The sequence below is a fragment of the Lethenteron reissneri genome, chromosome 50 (assembly GCF_015708825.2).
Source record: "Lethenteron reissneri isolate LAM-NWPU_2019-01 chromosome 50, ASM1570882v1, whole genome shotgun sequence".
NCBI lineage: Eukaryota > Metazoa > Chordata > Hyperoartia > Petromyzontiformes > Petromyzontidae > Lethenteron > Lethenteron reissneri.
The window spans coordinates 243,069-261,788 of record NC_083828.1 but is presented as its reverse complement, the minus strand read 5'-3'; the positions used below and the strand labels follow the sequence as shown (position 1 = coordinate 261,788).

Below are 18,720 nucleotides of genomic sequence, written 5' to 3'. Positions count from 1 at the left end.
ACTCTTCTCTACCCTTAATAACCTCTGCACACTTCTCCCCAACTCCTCCCCGCCCTTTCCACTGGCATCTCTGCTACTGACTTTGCTCTTTTCTTCTCTCCAAAACGTATGCCATTCGCTCCTCTTTCTAAGCTTCCCCGTATCCCATCCAGACCCTTCCATCCTTAGCTGCGCACCAACACCCGACTCCGTCTGCCTTCACCAATATCCCCCCCGTGAGTCTAGCGGACCTCTCCGTTACCATCTCCAAAGTCCATCTCACCACCTCACCCGTTGACCCGATCCCTACTTCCCTTCTACCCGCTATCCTTCCCTACTTACTCCTGGCCATTCATGCTCATCCTTGGTCTCCTTCAATCACTTCTGCAGCGCTACTTCACCCGTCACAGCAGGTGTTCCCCAAGGTTCTATCCTGGGCTCCCTTCTCTTCTCTCTCTACATCTCCCCTCTCGAAACACTTATCTCCTCCTTTAACTTCTCCCACCACTTCTTCACCAACGACATCCAAACGTTCTTCTCTTTCTCCACTTTAACTCCGGACCTCTCTTCTCGCTTTTCAGCCTGCTTAACTGCCCTTCAGTCTTGGATGTCGCTTCACTTCCTTGCCATCAACCCCTCTAAAACCCAGGTTATATTTTTCCCCGCTGCTCTTTTTCCTTCACCCACCCACACCATCACCTTCACACCCTTCTCACTCACCCCTTTCCCCTATGCCCACAACCTTGGTATCCTCTTTGACTCCTCCCTTTCCCTCCCCTCTCACATCTCCGCCATCACCCGCACCTGTCGTTTCCACCTTGTCAGCATTCACAAAATATGCCCTCTCATCACTCAATCCACTGCCAAACTACTAATACACTCACTCATCTTCCCTCGGTTAGACTACTATAACTCTCTCCTACTCGGTCTCCCTGCATATGTGGAGTGGGTTCAATTGAGGCTTACTCTTGATCTTGGAGGCAACACGTTTATTAACTAAAACCACAGATTAACATTAAGAGTATAATGACTTAGGGTGGTGACCACCACGGCTGACTATCTACACACTGGACGGGATAATTACTAAGTCGGATCAGGACAGCGAACACGCTGCCTGTTCCACGTGCGCGAGACCGAGAACCCAGGCTCGAAGACGGAGGATTTCTTCCCAGAGATGAACCGCCGTGATCACTCTCGGGACTCGGCCTTTATCCACTCCGGTGTGGCCAGGCCCAGCCCTTGGCCACGCCCCTTTCCAGCTCCTTCTCGGAGACTCAGGGCCCACATCACGTGTCCCTCTCACCTCCTCTTTGGCCCTCGTTACCACCTCGTCCAGTCACGTGCCCTCACGGGTTCACCCAGACTGTTACGTCCTCTATTGAGCCCTTCCATGCCATATTCACTCTGGTGCTAGAGAGGGGCTCCACACATACAGTACCACTCTTCACTCGCGACTGTTGCTACAATAGAGTGACACCATTTATGACACTACATATGCATTAATTCCACTACAACAGATCAAAAATGCGTCTGCGCGTTTCATTTACAGCCTACCACACTGCTCCCACACCTCTGCCCTTCTTATAGAAATGCACTGGCTCCCCATCTACTACCGGTGTCTATTAAAGCTCCTTACACGAGTATTTAAATCTCTTCATTACCTCGCTTCCCTCGTCTCGTCTCGTGTCCCCTCCCGCCTGCTCCACTCTCAATTTCTCCTAATCCTAACCGTCCCCCCTCTCCTTGTGCACAATCCCGTTTCTGCTCCTTATTCCCACTTGCACCCTTGCACTGGAACGAACTTCCCCTCCACATTAAGCGAGAAGCACCCTCCTTGTCCAGTTTCGGCTCCTCCCTGAAAACCCACCGCTTTTCCCTGGTGCATCCTTCCCTCCATCCCTAGGCACCCCCGTAATTCCGGTACCCACTAACCGCCCTCCCTATACTCCATCCCTATTCACCATATCATTTTAGTTCCCCTAATTGTACCACTCATAACCCTTGTAAAGCGCCTTGGATAAAAGCGTTATATAAGTATAAGATAAGATAATAATCAACATATATTCACACAACTGGGTCTGTGGTGGTCACAATAGAAGCACGATAAGGGCCCTTCTCCGCCCCTTTATCCCCTTTTCTAATGGACTGAAAGGGACGTTGTATGGGTTCTATGGGTTGTATGGGTTGTACGGGTTGTATGGGTTTTATGGGTTGTATGGGTTGAGCGGGTAGTTTCCGGCTCATGCACTTCAAGCATTCCGCTACCCATTTCTGCACATCCACCAACATTCCCCACCAATAGTAGTTCTGTTTAAAGGTTAAGAGTATCTTTCGGTGACCCAGATGTACCAAGCGGTTAATGTGGATTTCGTGGAATAGTTGTTGATGCAGAGCTTCTGGTAGTACAAGACAACGCCTCTGAGACATCGAGAATCCGTGGCACACAATGAAGTGCAGCTCCAGTAACACCTCCCCTTGTGGTGTGTGTGTCTCTACCCGTTCTTGTAGCGCTCGAAAGGAGCTCTCAGCCAATTGTAGCGTGATCTATTCCATGCCAGGTGACAGTCTGTTGGAGCCATAGCATGACCGTCCCCTATAGACTGCACCAGCGCAACCACAGATGATGTCCTAGGGCGCTGCTGTCTGCAATGAGCCGCCCCTGAATCACATGAGCAGGATTCCAATGGTGGCAGTCGTGATAGTGCGTCAGCATTATTGTGTCACAAGCCTTTCCGGTGCACACTTTTGTATTTGAACTTCTGGAGTCGTTCCATCCAACAAGCGATCTGACCCGATGGATGGGCTATGCATAACGAATGTTGAAGTGCTGCATGGTCTATGCACACCGTGAACAGTCGTCCACAGAGATATGGCCTAAATTGCTGTACAAAGTGGACAACCGCCAGTAGCTCCTTGTGGGTTATGCAATAGCGTTGCTCGGCCGGAGACAGCACGCGACTGCTGTAGGCTATGACCACCTCTACTCCATTCTGCAATTGTGACAAAACTCCCCTGATGCCTACATCACTCGCATCAGTGTCAAGAATGAACGGCAGAGAAAAATCAGGGTATGCTAGAGTCAGAGCCTTGGTCAACTGATCACGCAAGGTAGTGAAGGCCTTTTCTTTGGCCTCCCCCCAGTGAAACCTCTGGTTTTTGCCAGTCAGTGCATGCAGGGGCTTGGCAATGCTCGTAAATTGCAGCAGGAAGCGGCAGTAATATAACACAAAGCCAACAAACCTCCTGACCTCGGAACAGGGCCAGATCATGGTCCCGTGAGGTCTCTGGGCACATGTCTTTTGGAGCCCCCCCCGACCGCTTTCCTATATTCGTGTCTTTCTTGCCTTCCTCCTCGCAAAATCATCCACTAGATCATCAAAATCTAGCTGTCTGACAAGGTCTGACTCTATTGACATAAGTGACAATGAGCTGAGACGTGTATGGCACATGCTACTCTGCAGCTCATTTTTATTCTTTCTAGATTTGAAGCTTTCGTGACTGCAAGGATTCATATTCTTAGGTTTTTTCGGTAAAGTCACGTAGGTAAAAAATTAAAATTAATAAAAGTAAAATAAAAAATAAAAATAAAAATCACGACGTTTCGGAGGCAACACAAGCTTCCGTCTTCAGGTGGAACAGTCACAGCACGATAGCTGTATCAAGTGAGAGAAATTCCAAGAAAACCGCATCTTTATATATACTGGTTGAGGGTGGGAGGAGCCAAGGTAGGACCTGAATATTATTTTTGTGAAGTTCGGTGCGGCTGAAGCACGCTGTTGGGAATGAGCCTTTGTTGTGTAAACTAGGTGCGGATGATGTAAAGGTGCATGTAAAAGGGACTGAGCCTTTTTGTTATGTAGAGATGATGCGGCTGAAATCGCTGCCAGGAAATTAGTCTTTGTTGTGTAGAATGGTTGACTGAGCCTATTATTATGTAGAGGTGGTGCGGTTGAAATCGCTGCCAAAAATGCTCCAAATATGTGTAGTTAAATCTTTTTTGCATGGTTGATAACATCTAAAAGGGAAAATGTCCGCTCACCCTGGCAGTTTGTCACTGACAAAGTAAGAAAAATCCGAAGTGACACGAAAACGTTGGGGAACACTGACTGCAGATTAAGTGCCTGCAACGTCTGAAGCAATTTAGTTGGGCAATTCTCACCCTCAGAGTCAGACATGAAATACTTTAATTGGATGAGTTCGTTAGAAAAGTTCATGTCCAGGTCTGATGGATATGCAGCGGAGAGTGCATTGACCTTTTCCACTATGACACCACTGTTAGACACCTGTTCTGACATAAACAGAACTCCAAAGAGACTGGTCAAGCGCTTGTAAGCGTCCAAGCGATGTTCAAGGCATGCCACTAGCTTATTAATGACCACATAAAATGTTTTTTTTTTACTTCTCCCTCCTCTCAAGTGTCACACCTGGCTCTGAGCTCTAATCTGCAAATGTTTAGCGTTTCCTCTTTCGCTGAAGATCGTGCTTATATGAGTGAGAGACACCTGTCACATAACGCCAGTCTGACATCTGTCTTCCGAAAGACTTTCCCCCATCTGTGTGTGGATGAAGAGCAAAATGTGTAGTGACTGCAACATGTTAAAAAACTCGTCAGCCTCTGGGCTACTGCTGTCTAAGGTGTTAACACCAACTATGTTAAGTGAATGTGCTGCACAAGGCACATACTCTATCAGAGGTTTTTTTTGTTTCAGGTGGGCCTGTAGCCCATTGTATTCTGCTGACATGTTGCTTGCATTGTCATATGACTGACCTCCATAGTTTGAGAGGTCCAACCCAAGGCCCTCCACCATCAAAGTCACACAGTCTGCTAAACTTTTACCAGTGTGGCTCTCAATTGGCTCAAAGCCCATGAATCGCTCCACCACATTCCCGCTGATGTTAACAAACCAGAATATGAACGTCAATTGGTCCACATGTGACAGGTCTGGGGTGGAGTCAACACTTATTGAAAAATATTTGGTATCCAGAATCTCTAGATTTGAAACGTTCATGACTGCAAGGATTCATACTCTTAGTTCTTTCGGTAAAGTAACGTAGGTAAAAAATGAAATTAAAATTAATAAAAATAAAACAATAAAATCACGACGTTTCGGAGGCAATACAAGTCTCCGTCATCAGGTGGGACCGTCACAGCCAGATTTGCTGCATCAAGTGAGGCAGGGATTCCACCGGAGTAACCAGAATAGGGGAATCTGGCCATGTTGTAACAAAGGGATTTCGATGTCGAAGAGGGACCAGCATCTGTGCTGCCGGCAGAATAGTGACAGACTTTCTGACCAGAGCCTGCACAGAGAGCACCCCAGGTTGGGTATCCACCCCCGCGACCTCGGTCCTTCTTGCCTCTGGAATTGTTGAGAAGATGGTCAAGGCGTCGTCATCGAGGACTGTGGGTAGGGCTTTCAGCGCCTCTTCCTCTGACCACTCCAGGTTCTTGTAGGACACTTAAAATCGCCATACAAAAGCGCCCCAGTCGCCTCTCACCACCATCAACTCCTTCATGGGACCCAGCTTGTGGTTCCAGGCCCTCCTTCCATGGTCTCCACGTTCGTCACTTGGAGATGGCTGTCTCCTGCTTGCCTCTCTTCGTTCTTGTCTGCCCGTCCTCTGTGACTGTCGAGGTGACTTTCTCTCTTCTTCCACAGGTATATTCACCTGTTGTCACTCACTCTCCCCGAGGAAGAGAGAGCAATTTTCCAGTTCTCTCTCCAATCGAGGATTCTCCCTGGGTAGCGCGGTAGCCTCTGTGGCTGGGCCTGTGATGGTGGACACCATCCCTGTTGCAAGCACTGTCTGATGATGTGGTTTTTTTGACGATCCTGGAGGTGGTTCTTTCTGTGGTATCTCCTGTCTGACCGGCCAAGCAAGGTAGTCCCCTTGCTTGACCGGTTCCCTCCGACATTTGTTGTAGTAGCAGGAATACGGCATCTGTGAGACGATCCATTCGCTCTTCCATCCGTCTCCATCCCCTGGTCGTCTGTGGCCCTTCTGTATCCAGCATCTCTCTCTTCAGCTTGCTGCCCCAGCTCTGCCCCTTCATGGAATGTGGCCACTAACAGGCTTCTTAATGGTCGGTCTTCTGGGCCATTTCGGCCCGGGGCGCTTGGGGTGGTCGCTGCCCCATCCTCGTCTTCTCCTGGAGTCTCAGTGGGGTTCCTTTTGCGACCAGCGTGAGACATCTTGTCGTCGATCCCACCACTGCCACCACTGTAATAACTCCAACACGTTGGTTGTAGAAAAGGTGCGAGAAGATTTGATTATCTTCTGCAACTTGCGTTCATGTCAACTTCCACCATCAAAAGCCCCGAGCCTTCCCCCATTCTCTTCTCCTCTCTCTTTCCTGCTCTCTCCCGTTTCTGTCCATCCAATCAATTCTGTCCTCCAGTCCCTCGTCATACCTCTTTTCATCTCCCAGTTTCTGCGTGCACCTTCCGACCTCTCACCTTCCGAGTCGGAAGGTACGTCTGACGTCATTCATCTTCCTCCACCAACGGCAAGTGAGTTTATTCGTAGGTGCGCTCTTTCAGCCAATAGGGAGCCATGTCGTTCGTCGGCTCCACGGTCCAGATAATGCTCACGCATGTGTCTGACTGCCTCTCCGTTTGTGCAGGTAAGTACTCTATAGTTACCTGCACAAATGGAGTACGCTGCTATATTTCTTCCTGCCTCAGCAGTCCGCCTGCTGTATTTTTTCACCTGGAGACGATTGCTTGTGTTGCAATCGAAACGTCATGATTTAAATTGTTTTTATATCTACGAGACGTTACCGAAAGACCCTAAGAGTAAGTACTCTATACTTTTGTTATCCTACCCCCCGATCCTTCCTTCCCCCAATTTATCGCCCCTTCCTTAAACCCAGGAGCAACGAGCCCTGGGAGTTTTGTCCACGGAGTTTTTGTGCCCCCTCTGCGCATGGTTAAAGTTCATGCTTTGTACTGGGCTCCTCTTGAGTAAAAAAAAATCGCCACGATAAGCGGGCAACTGATGACGGACAGTGTGCGACTGACCCGAGTGAATCCGTGACCGCTGTCGTTTGTTGTTGCTACAGAGGTCCTGTGGACTGCCCCTGAGCTGCTAAGGATGGAAGTGGTCCCTCCCCAGGGCTCCCAGAAGGGTGACGTCTACAGCTTCGGGATCATCCTGCAGGAGGTCGCGTTCCGCTGCGGCCCCTTCTACATCGAAAACATGGACCTAAGTCCCAAAGGCACCGCTTGCACCTTGCGCCGGGCACTCGATCGTTTCCCCACTCAGTCTCTTCAGGGTCACTGCCGGTAGGCCGGCGTAGATGGGACGTGACTTGTCGTCGCTACAGTCACAGCAAGAGGTATGGTGGATGTGGTGTGCTGGGTATGCGGAAACAGTTTGCACATCCCCGACCAAGCATCTAGATATGAGGATGTCTTTAATAGATTTATCGCGATCTTATTTAATGTGTGTTGAAGTGGCCATTTATAATTGATTTAGAGCAGCCAGCAGAGAAAGCAGATATCACAGAAGCATGTCTGAGATGCCTTTAAGTGAATATTTTTTGCAATAGGTATATTAGTTGAAAGGTATACTAGTTGGAAGGTTCTTCTCTCCAATAGCGACCCCTAAACATTCGATTATGCTCAAATGTCAAGGTTATGCATAATTCAACAACAAGAAACAACCACGATCATCAAACGTATATTGCACCATGTGGTTGGGGGGGAATTATTGAGGCAACGTACATTATGCATGTGCATTATGTGAGCCCTTTGAACTTGTCCTTCCTGTCTATTGTGTTTATTAAAATAGCCCTACCAACGGATATCACTATTGAAGTACGCTTCCCTTTGTAGGAATGCATTTAAATAACGTATTATTTGATGATTTGCTTCCACACAGCACTAAGGCGGTAACTATCCGAACGGTTAAAGTTATTTTGATTTCTTACTAGTTGGCTGTGTTGGGTGGTGGTGGGTTTTAACAACACATTTATATATTTACGCGATCTAACCCAAAAACCTCGATTATGGATGATATTGGTCGCGAAATCCGACGTGTTAAATGGAATATACTTCTTCCGTGTGCCATGAGCCCTGACCCCAGACACCTTCCTGCCTACTCCCCTGCCTCCCTTCGTGCACTCTGTTGCGCGCGCCCACCACAGAGATCGTTCAGAAGGTGAAGAACGGGCAGCGGCCCCACTTCCGGCCGAGCACAGACACGAGCCGCCACGTGGAGGAGCTGGGCACGCTCATGCGGCGCTGCTGGGCCGAGGAGCCCTCCGAGAGGCCAGACTTTGGCTACGTCAAGATCCTGCTGAGGAAGTTTAACAAGTGCGTGCCCGAGTTTAGCGTCGCCACACTCTATGGGCAGTGCTGAGTCTATGGGTAGTGCTGAGTCTATGGGCAGTGTTGAGTCTATGGGCAGTGTTGAGTCTATGGGCAGTGCTGAGTCTATGGGCAGTGTTGAGTCTATGGGCAGTGCTGAGTCTATGGGCAGTACTGAGTCTATGGGCAGTGTTGAGTCTATGGGCAGTGTTGAGTCTATGGGCAGTGCTGAGTCTATGGGCAGTGCTGAGTCTATGGGCAGTGTTGAGTCTATGGGCAGTGTTGAGTCTATGGGCAGTGTTGAGTCTATGGGCAGTGCTGAGTCTATGGGCAGTGCTGAGTCTATGGGCAGTGTTAGTCTATGGGCAGTGTTGAGTCTATGGTGCAGTGTTGAGTCTATGGGCAGTGTTGAGTCTATGGGCAGTGTTGAGTCTATGGGCAGTGTTGAGTCTATGGGCAGTGCTGAGTCTATGGGCAGTGCTGAGTCTATGGGCAGTGTTGAGTCTATGGGCAGTGTTGAGTCTATGGGCAGTGTTGAGTCTATGGGCAGTGCTGAGTCTATGGGCAGTGCTGAGTCTATGGGCAGTGTTAGTCTATGGGCAGTGTTGAGTCTATGGTGCAGTGTTGGGTCTATGGGCAGTGTTGAGTCTATGGGCAGTGTTGAGTCTATCGGCAGTGTTGAGTCTATGGTGCAGTGTTGAGTCTATGGGCAGTGTTGAGTCTATGGGCAGTGCTGAGTCTATGGGCAGTGTTGAGTCTATGGGCAGTGCTGAGTCTATGGGCAGTACTGAGTCTATGGGCAGTGTTGAGTCTATGGGCAGTGCTGAGTCTATGGGCAGTGTTGAGTCTATGGGCAGTGTTGAGTCTATGGGCAGTGTTGAGTCTATGGGCAGCGCTGAGTCTATGGGCAGCGCTGAGTCTATGGGCAGTGTTAGTCTATGGGCAGTGTTGCGTCTATGGTGCAGTGTTGAGTCTATGGGCAGTGTTGAGTCTATGGGCAGTGTTGAGTCTATGGGCAGTGTTGAGTCTATGGGCAGTGTTGAGTCTATGGTGCAGTGTTGAATCTATGGGCAGTGTTGGGTCTATGGGCAGTGTTGAGTCTATGGGCAGTGTTGAGTCTATGGGCAGTGTTGAGTCTATGGGCAGTGTTGGGTCTATGGGCAGTGTTGAGTCTATGGGCAGTGTTGGGTCTATGGGCAGTGTTGAGTCTATGGGCAGTGTTGGGTCTATGGGCAGTGTTGAGTCTATGGGCAGTGTTGAGTCTATGGGCAGTGTTGAGTATATGGGCAGTGCTGAGTCTATGGGCAGTGCTGAGTCTATGGGCAGTGTTAGTCTATGGGCAGTGTTGAGTCTATGGGGCAGTGTTAAGTCTATGGGCAGTGCTGAGTCTATGGGCAGGTAGGTTGAGTCTATGGGCAGTGGTTGAGTCTATTGGCAGTGCTGAGTCTATGGCGAGTGTTGAGTCTATGGGCAGGCTGAGTCTATGGCAGTACTGAGTCTAATGGGTGGGCATTGTTGAGTGTAAGGCAGTGTTGAGATCTATGGGCAGTCCTGGTCTATGGGCAGTGCTGAGTCTAGGGCAGTGTTGAGTTCTAGGGCAGTGTTTGAGTCTGGGCAGTGTTGAGTCTATGGGCAGTGCTTGATCTATGGGCAGTGCTTGATCTATGGGCAGTGTTAGTCTATGGGCGTGTTTGAGTCTATGGTGCAGTGTTGAGTCTATGGGCAGGTTGCGGTCTATGGGCTTGTTGATTCTAATGGGGGCAGTGCTGATTTATGGTGTCCAGTGTTGAGTCTATGGGCATGTTGAGTCTATGGGCAGTGCTGAGTCTAATGGGCAGTGTTGAAGTCTATGGGCAGTGTTGAGTCTATCTATGGCATGTTGAGTCTATGTTGTCTGTGAGTCCCGATGGGCAGTGTTGAGTCTATGGGCAGTGTTGAGTCTATGGGCAGTGTTGAGTCTATGGTGCAGTGTTGAGTCTATGGGCAGTGTTGAGTCTATGGGCAGTGCTGAGTCTATGGGCAGTGTTGAGTCTATGGGCAGTGTTGGGTCTATGGGCAGTGTTGAGTCTATGGGCAGTGTTGGTCTATGGGCAGTGTTGAGTCTATGGGCAGTGTTAGTCTATGGGCAGTGTTAGTCTATGGGCAGTGTGAGTCTATGGGCAGTGTTGAGTCTATGGGTAGTGTTGAGTCTATGGGCAGTGTTGAGTCTATGGGCAGTGTTGGTCTATGGGCAGTGTTGGTCTATGGGCAGTGCTGAGTCTATGGGCAGTGTTGAGTCTATGGACAGTGTTGAGTCTATGGGCAGTGTTGAGTCTATGGGCAGTGTTGAGTCTATGGGCAGTGTTGATTTTATGGTGCAGTGTTGAGTCTATGGGCAGTGTTGAGTCTATGGGCAGTGCTGAGTCTATGGGCAGTGTTGAGTCTATGGGCAGTGTTGAGTCTATGGGCAGTGTTGAGTCTATGGGCAGTGTTGAGTCTATGGGCAGTGTTGAGTCTATGGGCAGTGCTGAGTCTATGGGCAGTGTTGAGTCTATGGGCAGTGTTGGTCTATGGGCAGTGTTGAGTCTATGGGCAGTGTTGGTCTATGGGCAGTGTTGAGTCTATGGGCAGTGTTGGTCTATGGGCAGTGTTGAGTCTATGGGCAGTGTTGGTCTATGGGCAGTGTTGAGTCTATGGGCAGTGTTGGTCTATGGGCAGTGTTGAGTCTATGGGCAGTGTTGGTCTATGGGCAGTGTTGAGTCTATGGGCAGTGTTGAGTCTATGGGCAGTGTTGAGTCTATTGGCAGTGTGAGTCTATGGGCAGTGTGAGTCTATGGGCAGTGTTGAGTCTATGGGCAGTGTGAGTCTATGGGCAGTGCTGAGTCTATGGGCAGTGTTAGTCTATGGGCAGTGTTGAGTCTATGGGGCAGTGTTAGTCTATGGGCAGTGCTGAGTCTATGGGCATGGTGAGGTCTATGGGTAGTGTTGGAGTCTATGGGCAGTGTTGAGTCTATGGGCAGTGTTGGGTCTCATGGGCAGTGTCTTGGTCTATGGGCAGTGCTGAGTCTATGGGCAGTGTTGAGTCTATGGCCAGTGTTGAGTCTATGGGCCAGTGTTGAGTCTATGGGCAGTGTTGGGTCTATGGGCAGTGTTGAGTCTATGGGCAGTGTTGGGTCTATGGGCAGTGTTAGTCTATGGGCAGTGTTGGGTCTATGGCAGTGTTGAGTCTATGGGCAGTGTTGGGTCTATGGGCAGTGTTGAGTCTATGGGCAGTGTTGGTCTATGGGCAGTGTTGAGTCTATGGGCAGTGTTGAGTCTATGGGCAGTGTTTTTGGTCTATGGGCAGTGCTGAGTCTATGGGCAGTGTGTGAGTCTATGTACAGTGTTGAGTCTATGGGCAGTGTTGAGTCTATGGGCAGTGTTTGCGTCTATGGGCAGTGCTTGAGTCTATGGGGCCAGTGTTGAGTCTATGGGCAGTGTTGGTCTATGGGCAGTGTTGAGTCTATGGGCAGTGTTGGGTCTATGGGCAGTGTTGAGTCTATGGGCAGTGTTGAGTCTATGGGCAGTGTTGAGTCTATGGGCAGTGCTGAGTCTATGGGCAGTGCTGAGTCTATGGGCAGTGTTGAGTCTATGGGCAGTGTGAGTCTATGGGCAGTGTGAGTCTATGGGCAGTGTTGTCTATGGGCAGTGTTGAGTCTATGGGCAGTGTTGTCTATGGGCAGTGCTGAGTCTATGGGCAGTGTTGAGTCTATGGGTAGTGTTGAGTCTATGGGCAGTGTTGAGTCTATGGGCAGTGTTGGGTCTATGGGCAGTGTCTTGGTCTATGGGCAGTGCTGAGTCTATGGGCAGTGTTGAGTCTATGGGCAGTGTTGAGTCTATGGGCAGTGTTGAGTCTATGGGCAGTGTTGGGTCTATGGGCAGTGTTGAGTCTATGGGCAGTGTTGGGTCTATGGGCAGTGTTGAGTCTATGGGCAGTGTTGGGTCTATGGGCAGTGTTGAGTCTATGGGCAGTGTTGGGTCTATGGCAAGTGTTGAGTCTATGGGCAGTGTTGAGTCTATGGGCAGTGTTTTGGTCTATGGGCAGTGCTGAGTCTATGGGCAGTGTTGAGTCTATGGACAGTGTTGAGTCTATGGGCAGTGTTGAGTCTATGGGCAGTGTTGCGTCTATTGGCAGTGTTGAGTCTATGGGCAGTGCTGAATCTATGGCAGTCCTTCGTCTTTGGTGCAGAGTTTGAGTCTATAATAATAACTCAACTATGAAAATATATTTTTTTCACCAGGTAAGGCCCATTAAGCTTTATAGCTATTTTTCAGAAGTGACCTGGCCACAAAATTATAGTTCAACGAAGTTGCTTATCACATGGGGATTTATAGCAGCTCAATCTAAATGCACGTTGATTCTAAAATAGGGAGGGGAAACCAAAGGACCAAGAGAAAAATCCACGGAACCACAGGGAGAACATGCAAACTCCAAATATACAAAGGTCAGGGTTGGGATTGAACCCACAATCTGCTGCATACCAGACGAGGGAGTTAACATCTCGCCACGGTGGCACCCCTGAATGAGAATGACAATGTCCTAATTTTGCACGGTTGTGGAGCGGTCCTGTAGTAGTCGACGCACCCGTGTTGTGAGCTCGATAAGCTTTGATACTCTGCACGTTACGTATAATGTCCGTGTAGTCGTCTCGTCTGGAGACAGAGTCGTCGTAGGAGGCAACACGTTTTATTTAGAATCATCACAGCAACACAACGACGAGGTCCCTGACACGGAGGGGTAACGGCCCCTCCCACCCACGACTAGGCCTCGGCAAGGTAAGGTAAAAGTTAAAAGGTAAAAACAACGAGCCTACCTTTACCCTACCTTTTTACCTTACCCCATACAAATTACCCTATTACAGGGTAATTACTAGGGAACTACTACACATGAACAAGGTTTATAACGGTAAATGCTAGGTAGAGCGCTTTATTCATATAGAATACTCTCAATGATTCCAAATTTACACGCTTGTTGTCGTTGTCATTGTTGTCGTTGTTGTCATCGTCGTTGTCGTATGCTCAAATCTTGTAACTCAATTTTAACCCACTTCCCAATGTGGTATCGACTGCAAACTTGGTATACTTATGTCATACTGATGACAATACTATATTCTATCAAAAAATATATATTTTTAAACATTATTTTTATGTTATGTTTCGGCTTGGCTCTAATTGTCCACGCTCAACTGACGTTGGCTGTAATTGGCCACGGTCCCTTACGTTATGGCAAGCTTCGGGGCCACTTCCTGGAGTCGTGGAGTTCTTCCATAACTAGTACATTTAATAAAAGCATGTTTTTAAAAAACTTTTTAAAATATTACTTATTAAATGGAGGCCACGGACTGCGCCACGGAGCTTTTAGCAGTAAACAAGGTACCGTATTTACCGGGTAATACTTTGCGCTACCTTTACCCTACCGGGTTATTCTTCCGAGCTACCTTTACCCTACCCTTTACCTTACCCCTTGGCATGTCGACACCTTTACCCTTTTACCCGGTAAAAAGGGTAATTTACCTTACCTTGCCGAGGCCTACCCACGACCTAGGGAGGTGCAGTCTCCGGGCTCACGTACCCTAGCCACCGGGCTAACTGCTCCCATGGCCCTCCGGCTAGCTGGACCTAGGGGAGGCTGACCCACCACCTCGCAATGGTAAGCACTGTGGCTTGACGCGCGCGTGTCCCGGCATGACCACCACATATGTATATATGTTGAACTTATTTCGCACGTACGTCGCCAAACGTGCTAATCAGAGGTGTGGGGGTAGGACAACAAACTAAACACAAAAAGCAGTTATTAAAAAATGTGTTTTTAATCTAGATTTAAAGGTGCATAGCTCCAGTCGCTTCCGAATATGGAAAGGAACATTATGAACTATGATGTCCTTAATATATTTCGATTGTTAGTCATTAAATATAATAAAGTAAAAAAAAATTGTAAACAAAAAACGCCATTCCTCAGCGGCAGTTGCCGCTCAGAGCTGCAGTGTCTCGCTCGGCTGTAAGAGAGGCCAAAAATAGAAGTGCAGGGCCCGCGCGCGACTTGAGCAGTTGGTGGGAGGACGTCCCTCGGACCTCCCATGGCAGCTTGGTCTGCGTTCCCAAGATGAGCGGTATATCCATCAAGTGTCTCCTCCCTACGTGCTCCTCCTACCCAGAAGATAGGAGGGGCACAGGAGGTACAACCACTCACAGGTGGCGGATCTAGAACCTTCCCAAAGGGGGTGGGAAGCGGCGGGGTGGGGGGGGGATCCCGAAATTTGAAGCTTTTTAATTAAATAGGGCCCTGGATTCATTATATATATATTTTCAAGAACCCAAACATCACAGAGGAAGCTACAAATCACGAACATGTTCCAACCCAGAACGATACACCCTCAAATGGGGGGGGGGGGGGGGGCATCTGGGAGGTACTTGGGCTCACTGCCCTACAACACACGGGGGAACGATTGAGAGTAGCAGAATTAATTATAATGAACAAAGACAATGCATTTTTTTTGGTAAATATCAATAAAAACACCACTTTTTTGTGTCTCAACAAAGGGGATGGGGTGTGGCGGAGGGGGGTTATGTCCCCTCCACCGCCCCCTCTCCCACCTTGCATCCACCTGCCACTAGTACAACTGCACCAATTGTAAGATGTTTTATTTAATTTCACGATCAACTGGAGAGTAAATATAGCTAGCGTCGGTGTAAGTAACGCCATGTGGCCCCGAGTGTAAATCTGGTCTTGAGTGGCCCTGCCACTGGACTCAGTCAGGAGGATCAATTTTGCCTGAAATTTAAATAAAAATTCATTTGTGTAACTGATGAACACAAGCCAGATACGAGCATAGAGCAAATTTACATGAGGGATAGTGAATAACAATACTAATTTACACACGCTCAATATGGCGATAGGGAAGATGGACATTGATTTGGGGGTCCACATCAATGTCCTGTGTGGAGGAGGGAAAATGAGTTTCGACAGGCCTCCTTCTACCAGTGCTGCCTCAGTTTCTTCTCGGGCCTGTAGAATTCTACCCATAATTTCCTGGTATTAAATATTTCTTCAAACTCTCTAGACAAACACGCGCAGCGCTTTTAGTCAATCCATTGCTGGATGAGGGCCTCCCAACAAATGTGTTGGTGATGTAGTTTTACCGTACTTCACCACTCTGGTCAGTGCCAAGTTGGTGAAGTTCAGGGAGAGCATACGTTTGGGAGCACAAGTACAGTACAAACATGGATGTTACTGGACCGGCCTCTGCTGCCTGTAACATCTTGCCAAGGTGGTGAGATGTTAACGACCTCGCCTGGTATGCAGGAGGTCATGCATTCGATCCCGACCCTGACGCCTGCTGTATATCTGGAGCTTGCATGCTTTCCTGTGGTCGCGTGGATTTTTTCTCCGGGTTCTCCAGTTTTTCCCTCCACATTTAAAAACATCCTTTTAGAGTATTTGGCTGCTTTAAATTTCCACATGAGAAGCCACTTCGTTGAGTTATCATTTGTGACCAGGTCTCTTCTGAAAATTAGCTATATAGTAGCTCAGTGGGCCTTAACTGGTCAAATAAACTAGTTGAGTTAAAAAAAACGTTTTCAGCAGTCGCAGATATTCCCTCTCATATGTATAGTGTCTTGAGATGTGGTTGCTTTTAGATGATCCATAAACCCTAATTGTAGGTTGTGAGGCCTGAACCTGGATTGACGACACTGTTGTTACTTGGACAGGGCTGAGTATGGGACAATTCTCAAGATCTACCGAGGACAGAGCCCTCTGGCATAGGACAGTCCATCTTGCCGCGGCAAGATCTCTGATCGAGGAATAACATTAACAAACATGGGGTTATTATTCTGGGTGTGTCAACCATAAAATACATGCCATCTGATTCAAAGTGGCCATCAGAGATCCTCTGAGATCCTCCAACGTCACTCGAAGCAAATAGAAAATTGTCAAGGTCCAACTTGCCAGATAAAAAAAAAATGACACTGCTTATTATTCAATTTGGGGTCACGCACAGCGACATCGCTCCTTGCCGTGACTCTACCTCAGCAGCAGCCTGTGTCTGAAACACGACGCCTTCTTTCGTGGTGACCGCCCTGCGCTATGAGAATGGTGTGAATATAAAATATTATCCTTGTTAAATTGCGTTGCTTTTACCATATTCTCTGTATTTCCAAGCTAATTTGGGGTGCGTCTTATAATCTGGTAGCTATGTGCATGTGTGTGATACCAGATTTGTTTCACTGCATTGATACCCGGGCACAAGTTTTGGGGTGTGTCTTACAGTGCACCGAGCATCTTCTAATCCAGAGATTATGGCAATTATTTTTTCTACAAAAAACTGTTGTGCTTTGCCCACAGAGAGCGCAGCAGCAACATATTGGACAACCTGCTGTCCAGGATGGAGCAGTACGCCAACACCTGGAAGGGCTCGTGGAGGAACGGACACAGGCCTACTGGAGAAAAACGCAAGGCCGAAGGCCCTGCTCTACCAGATCCTGCCCCAGTGAGCGCGCTTCCAACGCATCAATTAAAACCGGTCTAAGCCACCGTTACGCTCTATGACAGGGCATCCAGTCAGCCTCGGGTTCTCGAGACCAGTCCTCGAGGCCGGCTCGGGGACATTTTCCTGACTCTCGTTCTTGACCTTGGCCTCAGGTATGTGACCTCAATGCAATGACTAGTCTTAGAGGCACTAGTCTTCACACTGGCCTCAGTGTAGAGAACCTAGACTTGACCGGCCTTATATGCCTCAGTCAAAAGGATCTGGCCTTGACTGGACTTGACACTGGCCTCAGTCTTGAGCAGTGTTTTATATAACATTTCTGGGCCCTACACCACTGTCAACCACCAACATGGTTTCATGAAACTGCCATCACCAAAAAGCAAATTTTTAAAAATGAAAACGACTAATCTCAGTATCTGCAATGTTTTTGTAGACTGCTTCCACAGCCTTGCAGACCACCGGTGGTTTGGCAGACCACATGTTCTAGAAGATTCGGCCTTGACACTGGCCTCAATCTCAAGATCTTCAGGGCTTTGACTCTCGCCTTGGCCTTGTCTGTCTCATACTTAAACTGAAGACTGCGTGAAATCTTGCATGTAGGAATATATTGCTTTTGATTTGTATGTGGGAAAGTAGATGGTGCAACGGTTTACCGTACACTGCTACGAACCTGGCGACCTGAGTTCCCAGCCATGGATAACATCATTGGCAAAAATATTTGAATGGGTTCTGGGCCTCCCCGTTTTATTTCTCATCCCCCTTTTTCCAGTCCCGTCGCCGAGCAGCTGAAGCGCGGGGAGATGGTTGCGGGCCGAGGCCTTCGACAGCGTCACCATCTACTTCAGCGACATCGTGGGGCTTCACAGCCATCTCGGCCGCCAGCACGCCCATGCAGGCGAGACCTCCACCCTTCTGCTGCCTCCACCCTCCTGCTGCCTTCACCCTCCTGCTGCCTCCAGCTGCCTCCCCCTCCTGCTGCCTCCACCCTCCTGCTGCCTCCAGCTGCCTCCACCCTCCTGCTGCCTCCACCCTCCTGCTGCCTGCACCCTCCTGCTGCCTCCACCCTCCTGCTGCCTCCTGCTGCCTCCACCCTCCTGCTGCCTCCAGCTGCCTCCAACCTCCTGCTGCCTCCAGCTGCCTCCACCCTCCTGCTGCCTCCACCCTCCTGCTGCCTCACCCTCCTGCTGCCTCCTGCTGCCTCCACCCTCCTGCTGCCTCCACCCTCCTGCTGCCTTCACCATCCTGCTGCCTTCACCCTCCTGCTGCCTCCACCCTTCTGCTGCCTCCACCCTCCTGCTGCCTCCCCCCTCCTGCTGCCTCCCCCCTCCTGCTGCCTCCACCCTCCTGCTGCCTCCACCCTCCTGCTGCCTCCACCCTTCTGCTGCCTCCACCTTCCTGCTGCCTCCAGCTGCCTCCACCCTCCTGCTGCCTCCACCCTCCTGCTGCCTCCACCCTCCTGCTGCCTCCACCCTCCTGCTGCCTCCACCCTCCTTCTGCCTCCACCCTCCTGCTGCCTCCACTCTCCTGCTGCCTCCCCCTCCTGCTGCCTTCACCCTCCTGCTGCCTCCACCCTCGTGCTGCCTTCACCCTCCTGCTGCCTTCATCCTCTGCTGCCTCCACCCTCCTGCTGCCTTCACCCTCCTGCTGCCTCCACCCTCCTGCTGCCTCCACCCTCCTGCTGCCTCCACCCTCCTGCTGCCTCCTGCCTCCACCCTCCTGCTGCCTTCAGCCTCCTGCTGCCTCCTCCACCCTCCTGTTGCCTTCACCCTCCTGCTGCCTCCACCCTCCTGCTGCCTCCACCTTCCTGCTGCCTCCAGCTGCCTCCACGCTCCGGCTGCCTCCACCCTCCTGCTGCCTCCGCCCTCCTGCTGCCTCCACCTTCCTGCTGCCTCCACCTTCCTGCTGCCTCCAGCTGCCTCCAC

The 18,720-nt window shown here is 49.7% G+C and overlaps 1 protein-coding gene across 1 annotated transcript in view; it reads left to right on the top strand.

Annotated features, from left to right (window-relative positions):
* The window catches only part of LOC133355005 (atrial natriuretic peptide receptor 1-like), a 73,105-nt gene that overhangs the window by 52,248 nt on the left and 2,137 nt on the right, over positions 1-18,720 (top strand). Inside the window, 6 exon segments of the mRNA XM_061572262.1 lie at positions 7,043-7,198; positions 8,129-8,297; positions 16,654-16,709; positions 16,712-16,747; positions 16,750-16,798; positions 17,568-17,626. Of these exon segments, the coding sequence (XP_061428246.1) occupies positions 7,043-7,198; positions 8,129-8,297; positions 16,654-16,709; positions 16,712-16,747; positions 16,750-16,798; positions 17,568-17,626 (525 nt within the window).